This window comes from Amblyomma mixtum, chromosome 6, assembly GCF_055824585.1.
Source record: "Amblyomma mixtum isolate Tamu chromosome 6, ASM5582458v1, whole genome shotgun sequence".
In the NCBI taxonomy this organism is placed as follows: Eukaryota; Metazoa; Arthropoda; class Arachnida; order Ixodida; family Ixodidae; genus Amblyomma; species Amblyomma mixtum.
In genome coordinates, this window is record NC_143017.1 from 147,338,852 (window position 1) to 147,349,357 (window position 10,506).

General features: G+C 44.9%; 1 protein-coding gene across 1 annotated transcript in view; it reads right to left on the bottom strand.

Annotated features, from left to right (window-relative positions):
• Positions 1-9,737, bottom strand: part of LOC149340706 (ATP-binding cassette sub-family G member 4-like) — a 30,923-nt gene extending 21,186 nt beyond the window's left edge. Inside the window, exon 1 of the mRNA XM_089551334.1 lies at positions 9,500-9,737. Coding sequence (XP_089407460.1) covers positions 9,500-9,608 — 109 coding nt within the window. The 5' untranslated portion in view covers positions 9,609-9,737. The remainder of the gene's footprint in view (positions 1-9,499) is intronic.
• Between the last annotated feature and the right edge of the window lie 769 nt (positions 9,738-10,506).

Below are 10,506 nucleotides of genomic sequence, written 5' to 3' on the forward strand. Positions count from 1 at the left end.
CGTTTTGCATTCAGGTTTGACTGCTTATCATTGTTTAATCAAATCAAATAGTGTTTTGTACCCAATTCTAATATAAGCTTATCAGTAGACGATTACTTCTGCTAAATTGAGCACCTCCATAAGTCCTAAATATGCAGCTATCTCTCTTGTCATACTCTATCTTCGCTCTTGTCCAAGCGGAAAGGTCGCCCGAATCTTTAAAGATGGCAACGAAAAATCCCCGCCTAATTACTGCCCAGTGTTCTAAGGAAGCGTCCTTTCAAAAGCCATGAAGCACTCATACACATTATCACTGCAACTAATTCTTTCATCCATTAAAAAATGGATTTCGGAGGGAGCTGTCGTGCGAAATCCAACTTCATCCTTTCAGAAATCTTGACGCCAACCTTGCCAACCAAGGACGCGTACAGGTGCCCACAAAAAATTTCGGAACACGAAGATTGCAACCAAACCTAATTTCTGGGCACCCTAAGCATGCAAATGAAAGGATTTTATTTTTATGATAAAAGGATTTCGATGATGAAAGGAATTTATAGCGACGAAAAAATCTTAACCTGCATCTTTTAGCCATTTTTATCTCATCTTTATTACACGTTTAGCTGCTAGATCTTTTTCCTCATATTCGCCGATCTTCCTTCACTTGGTAGTTCCGTTATGTGTACAGAACTGTTTAGTTTAATTAGTTTTCTGCTCAATTTGTATCGGCCATTTTGCGCAGTCATTTTATTTTTCGACTTATCTTCGGGGGTTTTTCACACGTGTACAAATAACATTACTTTCTGCTGAACTTTTTTTTATTGCTTGGTGTAATGCAGTTAGTAGCCATTTGAATTTGTTCCACGGAGAATTTCCAGTAACTAGTTTGGCTAACGGTACCTTTTGTTATAGGTAGTATTTTAATAAACCTCCCTACTCGTAACGTATCTTAAATGTTAATGGCTGCGCAGCTTGCACCATTTCCGCACTCTCTCTCATTACGCCGTTATTGACAACGGATTCTGATTCGAGTTTCCAGCCACCAGGTATCCCAATTCTAGCTCATCTCTCATCTCTGCAAGTTAAGGCCCATGCAAGAAGAAACATGTTGTGTAAACGAAGGACACAGAAAGGGTAGGGCGACAAAAAATTTCACTTCAGGCGTCTACGACACGCAACCCCGAAGAAACAGCGACGCGCAACTCCGGATAGGATGTGACACTCGTGTCCTCGGTGCAGGAAGCGCTGGGATCAGCGTTCATTGCTCTGCAATTCCATGCCCTTTCCTTTTCCCAGAAAACAGAGGACGAAGTAAGATGTAGCTAGAAAGGAGGAGCAAGTGTTATCGAACAATAGGTACTCTAAAGTGCGAAGACAGCACACTGCACTGAGTCGAAACACTGCTCCTTTAGTTCCTGCCTAACGCCATCCTCTATTTTTACGTCATTGGCAGTGCTATTATTAGTGACGACCGATATTGCCACGCCGAAGTTATCGCCAACGTTCTGTATCCTTCCGTTTTGCTCTTTCCGACGCCGTTTATTACTTCTACGAAGGCCGCGCTTCAAGGCAAGCGAATGACGTCTGTAGAGATAGAGCAAAAAAGGGCGAAAGCGAGATCACCTTCGCGTGAGTTCTTGAAGCCAGTGCCTTTGAGGCTTCGAAATGTTTAGCATAAATTTCCTCCGTGAATCTGATATATAAAGACACGTGCATAACTTTCACCTCTTCATTTTACCCTCCTAGCGACGGTGTCGGCTCCAGTTGTTATTTGAAGCTTCTCTCGGTGTTTCTCCCCGATAGCTTATGAGAACACTGAAAACCACACTGGGTTGCATAAGCACTGCGAACCCATTTGCATCACATTCGTGGGTGTCAATAAATGATTCTCGTCATGAAACTTTCTACCCCTCTTTTTGCACTTACACTAAATGTTAAACCTGCAACTAGAACAATCTATCGCCTTATGCTTTTCTAACTGAAAATGTACTTCAAGCAATTCATGACTTTCCTGAAATTAGAGATCGTTCATCGGCTCTGTAGTTTTGTTTTGCTTGTTCTCCTGCTGTGCTTGCTTCGTTCTTCTGGTTCAGTTCAGTGTCAAGTGCACATTTGTTAGCGTGCGTAAGCCAGGCTTTTTTGTGTATTCCACTCCTTTCTGGGTCATCACTCGGAGTGCAGCGTGTGATAAATAAATAAATAACAATAAAACGTTCCAAAAAATATCTAAGGACGATTACAATTCTCGGTAATGCGAAAGTTGAACGCAGCTCTGTTCGTGTTTTAGGCTCATTGTTTTGCTTTGCTGGGTCGTCGGCACGTCTGGCGACGATATTAGTTCGAGTGTAGTATTAGTTTGATGAAGACGGCGATGTACAATGAGCAGCGCGAGAATATGCTGCAGTTTTATACGAGCCGCACTGAATAAAAAAAAAGCGCCAATATCCTAGTGCTCTCGCGCAGTGGCCAGCGAAGCTGATCTGTCGTCTGCGCCGCGGGTTAGAATGCCAATCACTGCAATGTTTATTTATTTATCCATTTATTTATTGTTTGGCTCGGTTACGCCGACCGCGCCGACGCAGCTCGACGCAAAAACGGACGCTTAAGAGCTGGGTTCTAAAACGTGTCTTTTGTGGTAGTTCTTGCTTTCATTGCGTTTCTGTTTATTTTCTGATACTCTGCTAAGATTTGTTTTAGAATTGGATACATTTCGCAACGACTTTATTATGTGTGTGTCACTTATTTATCTGTTCTGTGGTTTGTAACCTTGGTGTTACGTGACAGGGCAAGAAATACGGTCCTTAGGTCAACATTGTGCTTGTACTCCCTTCTTTCACTGCCCGTCGTCTTCTTGTTCGCTTAAAAGCATTTCCGCCACCCCTGTTCGACTGAAAGTCACGTCATAAGCAGTAATGGCGTGTACACACAAAACAATGGTTGTAATTATGCGCTGTGCGGACATCTTGAAACATGAAACGAGTTTCTCAGGTTGTTGCCACATCTTTAATTTTGCGCCCCTTTTCTAGTAACAAGGTACGCTTTGGAATTGGACATCGTCGCACGCCGTATTACAAAAACGATATTCATGCTGTTTTGAGCTTCGGTGCCCCATGAAGGGCACAATAGGAAGTGAATGAACTTAATTGTCTTATGTAAGTCATTGCCATGACATCATATACAGTCGCTTTGTGGCAACACGTATACATTTCGTGAATATTTATCTCACTGCACTTATGTGTATGTTGGGCCCTTATTTGCACTTCGTAATAGCGCCCCGCCGTGCCAGGATGTTTAGGGTATTGATGCCTCTGAACAAGTAGCTAAACACCTTCCAATTTCCTCAAGAACACGCTAATGATGCAGCCCCAGGACCTGTTGACTGCGGTGGCAATATTAGGGTATAGAGCGGCCATTACACGTTTACTACGCCGTGATGGTACCAAGCATGGCTTTTGAATAATAGTTCAAGCGAAACGATAGTTTTAATATATCGCATAATGTTCGACAGCTTATAACAGTATCATTGCGGCGAATTGTGCTCTCAGTACTTTTTGAAAAAAAAGAAAAACACGACAAATGGCGCAGATGAGACAGGGACAGGTGCTGATGATGCTGTTGAGAATTCAACTCCTGTCTTTGTCTCATCTACGTCCTTTGTCCGGTTTTCGCGCTACTGTCACTTTCATAATGTCACAGTATTATCGCTCTTAGTGGCGGCCTAAATCAGAAATATTTCTCTGAACACCCCGATACCGAGCTCGGAGTCTCCACGCAGACAGTGGGTGAATGTGTACAATGAATTTTGTTGTTTGTATTTCTCAGACTTCATCGCCTGTTTTTCGGTGTGTGTAGGTGTATCGTTACATCTCATTTCGTCTTCGCGAAAGATACATGTCTCGCAGATAAATGAGGAGCGCAAACTTATGCTTTACAAATTATTATTTTAAGCGGGACCGCACAGCTATTTGGGAACAATTCACATGACTATGAAGGGAGCCTCGTAAAAACACCGACACCCCAATTCTTCAAGACCGATCTTTGTCAGCAACGTTAGGGAAAAAATTCCCTGTGCGCCTGCGATGCTTTTTTCGTGCGCTCCTTCCACTACTACTACGCTGAAGCAGCAAGCTATGAGTCTGTATTTGCATTGTGCAGTGTTCCCGATTCTTCGCCCAGCGAATGCGCTGCGTGTAAGGCGATCACTGTCGGTTTAGGTGCGCGACCCCCCGCCTTTGGTTTAGTCTCTTTTCTCTGCAACTTGGTCCTTATTGGCACCTGCCGTTCGAGTATACAGCCGAATGAAACCAGCTCAAAGCTTCAAAGTGCCCTTCATGATGTCACAGATGCATAAAAAGACGAATCAAGGGCGAATGTTTGAAGGAGGCTCAGAAAATGAAAGAGATAATTTTTGAACAAAGCCCTTGTGCTTGATGTAACGACTAGTCGGCTTTCTCTGCCATGTTCAAGAATTTTTTCTCGGCCCTTTTCAGAGGTCGGCCACGTAAGGTATGAAACCATGGCTGGCATTATATAGGTACTCATGTTCTATAGGAAACGATCTCGTGCTGAGAAGAATATAAATGACAAAATACCGAACTAGCCGATGCTCTACATAGACAGAATCCGTTCTAGGACTATTGTTGCGAAAGCAACACTACGCGAGTCGCCGAGCCATTTCGCGTAGCTGAGGAAAGGCCATACTGCACATGCGCGAGGAGCAGTGACATCACACGGCGCACAGCTGGCGCGCCGACGCCGTCGCTGCGCGGGTGACTCAGAGTCGCTGCGCGGGTGACCCAGTTGCGCATGCGCAGTAGCGGCGCACAGCCATCGTGCCGGGGCCGCCACCGCGGCCGCGCGCTCTCCACCGCCTCTCTCTCTCTCCTCGTTGCTTTCGCCGTCCTCCAGGTTTAACCAGAGCTAAACCACTGCCAATTTTATAAAACTTGTAGACCTCTTCCTGTTATTCACCCAACGATAATTAACAAAATGTGGTGAAGACCCCTGGACCTCAGCCAGAGGCTAGTTTATCGTCCATTAAAAAAATGTAACAGCAGCAGCCTTGACACGATTAAAGGAAATGTCCAGCTTTTGCCGCTTAAATTGTAACAGCAGCAGCCTTGACACGATTAAAGGAAATGTCCAGTTTTTTGCCGCTTAAATTTTCTTCCCCGGTATGTTACCCCGTGTAATGAACGCAACCCCTCCCAATTCTCAAACAATTCTTGGAAAAAACTTGTTCATAATGCGAGTAAATACTGTATATAAAGCAGTGGCTCCCAAAAAGTTCCTTGCGGGACACCGCGGCGCAGTTGATGCAGTGAAGTAGTAATGATCAATACAGCTGCTTTTTGGCGCTCGAAGTATAGCTAGAAAGGTTAAGATAGGTGCCGCAGAAACCAAAGGTCGCTGGTTAATAATTTGCGAGTGCCGACTGCTTCGACAGCATCTCTCAGGCAAAGAAGCGTGCATGCAACTTTAACAGCAACTTATTCTTTACAGTTCACGTAACGACCCCGAAGGATGTCACACATTTATTAAGTTTATAAAAACTTCATGGCGAGTAGCCCTCAAAGATCATTTAAATACTGAGTCTGCAATGTTGTGACTGGTAAGCTCTAGGGAACCCGATCTTGAATTAGGGAACAACCTTGGCAATTTTCAATTTTCACGGATACATACAAAGATTTATGGAATGTTTAAACCAGCCCTGGGACATCAATATCTTCTAAAATTAAACAAAGTGTATCCTGCCTACTGCCGCACTTTTATTACTTCACACATTTTCAATGCTATTATTATTCCACGCTTGATCTTAATTGCACAGGTCGCAAAAATCCGTGGATTGCAGAAATGACTACGGGAGGAAAATTGGTAGCGGCATCCTGTGGGTGCAGCAGGTAGGGCCAGGTCAGTTTTCGCAGGAGCCGGCATTTAATTTTTCCACGGTGCCCTTTTTTGTTCGCAACGTTTTCCCGTAACTTGACTTATCGCTTCCAGCATCCATAAAAATATCAATTAGCAGTGATTAAAAAATTTCTTATTGCTTAAGTAGTTTTAGTTAGACACGTGAGTTAGGCCGTTATTAAGGCACCTGGAATTGTGCATCGTTGCAATAAGCGCTCTGCACACGTAGCGAGACGACCTTGCAGGTCGGCGACTATCTGGAATCAACAAAGGTTGCCGAGGCAGTTCGTTGCGAGGGGTCGTTCTCTTGGCCGAAGGGTCCTGGCGATAGGCTAGCGCTGCGCCAACAATACTTGATCGAACGATTGGTTTGCCTTGATTTCAGCGAGCTTCCACTCGGACAAGGACATAAGGCGAAAAATATTCACCGTCTATACTGAGCGCGAAAACAACCTCTGCAAACGCGGGACTTCGGCAAGATAAGCCATAAAAACAAAAATCTTGATGGTGTCGATGGTCTTGATGATAGAAAGTATACGTAGACTGCCGTGGATTTTGCGAAGGACCTTCCGCGGCGTCCAGAAGCATTACACCAAAGGCAAGAGGTTTCTGTTGGAAGTGTGCGCTTTGGTTCCGCCCTCTGACGCTTCCACAGATATATATATATATCGAAAATGATTTCTTGGCAGCTGATTGATCAATATAAGATAGTCACCAGAAATTGAAAAACATAACAGGATTTAATTCACGACGTTTCGGCTGGAGGACCAGCCTTTTTCGAGTGTATTACAGTATTCGAAACAAGCAGCTTTTATAGCATATATATATATATATATATATATATATATATATATATATATATATATATATATACACACACGCTTGAAAAAGATCGGTCTTCCGATCGAATCGTCGAGTCAAATATTTGTTTCCTTTAACGAAGCGTGTGTGTGTGTGTAAATTTATATATATATATATATATATATATATATATATATATATATATATATATATATATATATATATATACAGTGCGAAAGCACTACTTCAAAAGGTCAAGTTCAACCAAGCATCTTGTGTGAAGCCTCGGAGTAACTCGGGTGAGCTCGGGTTACTTCGGAGGAGCGTCGCGCAAGCTGCAGCCAATGGAGGAAGCTCGGCTGTGTTTGGAGGAGCGTCGGGCCAGCTGTAGAAAATGGGAGGAGGGCGTCGCGCCAGTTGCCGCCGAGTGGAGAGAGGGTGTTAGGATGAAGAGCGAGAAACGCGGTTGCGTGCGCGAAGAATGGACAGATGCTTTCTCATGTCTAATCGGTTTAAGTACGTTGAAGCCCTACCACTATATTTTTTTGAACCGTTGTCCACTTCCCGCCATCACGCGGAAAAGCGCAAAATCATAGCGTTTGCTGACATGGATCTTGGTTATAAAAGTGAAAGCACGAACAGGGAATATTTAAATTTAATAATAGAGCAGTTAATTGCAATCAAAAATGCTCTTCATTGCATGCCCTTTAAAATGCACTATTCCTCGTAGCACCCGAAGGTCCACTGCGTTCACGGTAGACTAGGTGAATTTTGGTTTGTTCATTTCCGACTGCCATCAAGTATCGTGTTCGGCTCTTGGTAGAAGAATTCTGTCAGCATTGGGGAGAGAAGTAAAGAAAATTGAGGCAACAGCACTACCCCCATTTCAAGACATTTTGCACGTTGCCAAAAATAATCGCTGAAACCGGCCTTCCAACGTGGCCTGTACAGTTTGTGTTGCACTATTTGTGCATAAATTACACGTCTCGTTGCCTGAACGCTCCCAAGGAAAGAAAAGAATGATGGGGGGGAATCGAGCCAAGTACGTTCTGCCGTCATTCACCCTGACACACATATCTAAAAGCTCCTGAAATGGTAACAAACTCGCTCACCTCCAGATCATTAGGGCGTCTTGGCAATCGTTTGTAGGATTTAATCGATTAGTAAGAAGTATTTCACAGTCGCCAGGGCGTGCGTAAATAAACGCGGCTCATTTCTGTATCTTTTGGAACTGAGTAGTATAGTCAAGTACCTAATCATACGACCAGGCTTGTCGGAAGATATTCACAATGTTTATGGGACATGTTTCAACACCTGACGCGGCGACACAGTCTCATGAATACATATATGAAGTGCCGCCGTGGTGGCTCAGTGGCTATGATGTTCGGCTGCTGACCCGAAAAACGCGGGTGCGATCGCGGCCGCGGCGGTCGAATTTCGATGGAGGCGAAATGCTAGAGGTCCGCGTACTATGCCAAGGCCAAGGCAGTGCAAGGTAAAAAACCCCAGGCGGTCGAAATTACCGCAGCGCTCCCCTACGGCGCCCCCCCCCCCCCCCCCCCGAGTCACTTTTGGGCATCAAACCCTACAAACCAGCAATAAAACATATATATATGAAGTGCTGAGATGTTCCGCTCGGTGATTGTCAAATGATAAGCAGAAAATAAAGTACTCCAGCACAGAAGGCGCCGGGCATAACTACACTACTGAGAAGTATCCTTTTCTTAGTACAGTGAATTAAACCTTGAACGAATCTTTTGCAAAATCCACCCCGGCGAAATTCTATCGTGTGTAATCCAAAAAAAAATTTCATTCGAAAAATACTGACACGCAGAACCATTATTTTCAGCCAACATTCAGGAAATAACTCATGGAGTGTGAATGCAGAATTTCGACACACTTGGAGCACACCTGCCTTAGCAATAGTCACAGCTGCTGCCAGGTAGAAATTTCTTTACTTGGAGCGGTGCAAGACCTTTTGCTTTGTAGTGGGATAGCGTTTATTAATGCCGTTATTAAATGCCAAACTTCCGCACAGAATTTCCTAGTTTGTCAAAATATCCGAAGTAATTCATTGCAGACTTTTCGGTATTGAAAAGTAAATGCCCTGCCGTAAAACCGCCAACCATTTTTTCGATCGTCAGTGCCACTTTACCCAATGCACGCTGGCAACCATCGCTTCAGTGCCGCGTTTCTGCAGCACTGTTTTCAACGGCAGCGCGTATTTCTCTAGTGCCATGTATCTGCCAAAACGTTGTACAGGCCAACGCATGCAGCGCACATCTCTTTGTCACTACCGCCACATAGCTCAAAGCGCGAATGTTAGTATGATAGTAGTATTAGTTGATGAATACGATGATGTGCAGTGCACAGCGCCCGAGTGTGTTGTAGTTCAACACGAGGCCTGTTCGGCTGCGGCGATAGCTTAGTGCTCTCGCGCAGTGGCCCATCGAAGGTGAACTGTTCGCGCCGCCGCGGGTTCAAATGTTAGCTGCGGATGTTATTTGATTTATGCTTATTTATTAATTTCACCTCACACAAACCCACAAACATCGCAAGCTCTTGCTCAGAGTCTACCCATCGGAATAATACTTTCTCCCTAATATACATTCATCTTTCCAAAGACTACCTCCTCAATGGAAGACGAAAGTACACTCAAATAAATGCTAAGCTCATTAAACGTGCATCCTAACCTCCGCGGTGCAGGGCCACAATTCCTTTTATCTGTTTTTTTTTTCTTCACAACATCCATTGAAATAGCAAGCGGCTACTAGAGTCGACTTCAGTACGAAAGAAGAATTATACTCACGCTTACCTTCATCGATGCCTTTCAGTGGCGCATCCAGCGCAAGGTTGTCACAGCCGTTCATCTTGAAGCCGTTTTCTAGCTTGTGCGCTTTGATGAGAACTACATCGGTATCCATCTTCTATTCTCCCGAAAACAAATAAAAGTGGGTGGAATTTGTGCCTGTTTATACTGATCCTTCGCCGTTTTTTTTTTCTTTTTGCTTGACTAGAATCAGAAATAATGCTGATGAATGCAAGTCCGCTCTATAGACAATGCATGGCGCAGAACGCTTGCAGGCCTCCGCACCCGTTTCCAGGAGAACTTCCTCGCTGCATGAGACGCCTCTTCCCTTGTCGGTCCTTCAGGCTGGAGACGATCTAACGCGCATGCGCGAACGATCCGCTTCGTTGAAGCTCTGCGACCAGTAGTCCGAGAGCCGAGAGCCACCCCCTTCCGTTCACGACAGGTAACAAACCCACGCTGCTGCGCCAACGAATGCCCTTCCCCCTTCCGCAGGTTGTCTCGGCCCGGCTCATTGGGAGAGAAGGAGAAGGCCGAGAGAGTGGACGTCCGTGGACCTCAAGGGAAAGGGAAAGCTTTGCAGGCATGCTGCTCTCATGGCACTCAACAACCCGTTCTTCCGAGGGAGCAATACCCCGTCGCCTTCGTTGTCGCCGAAGGCCGGGCTATTTCACCGTGCCCCCTCGCCCTTGCACGATATTTCACTCTCTCTTGCCCGCTCACGTATACGAGTCACGATCTCGAGCAGCGGGGAGAAAGTGAAGGGGCTCATCGCGCTCAGCTTTTCTTCACCGCTGTTTTTCGAAGCCGAGATAGTGTGGCCAGAAACAAGCATAACAGAAATGGCTGATAGTCGCCAGTCGTATGTACAATTTACAGCTTGTGTAACCGTCGTGTACTATAAGACCTTAAAACGGCTTTGATAAGGTTACTATCCTCGGTTTTTCACTTTCTAGGGCATAGGGCTCTATGAGAAAGTGTAACTGTGTTTTCTACGATTGCAACGGGCATTT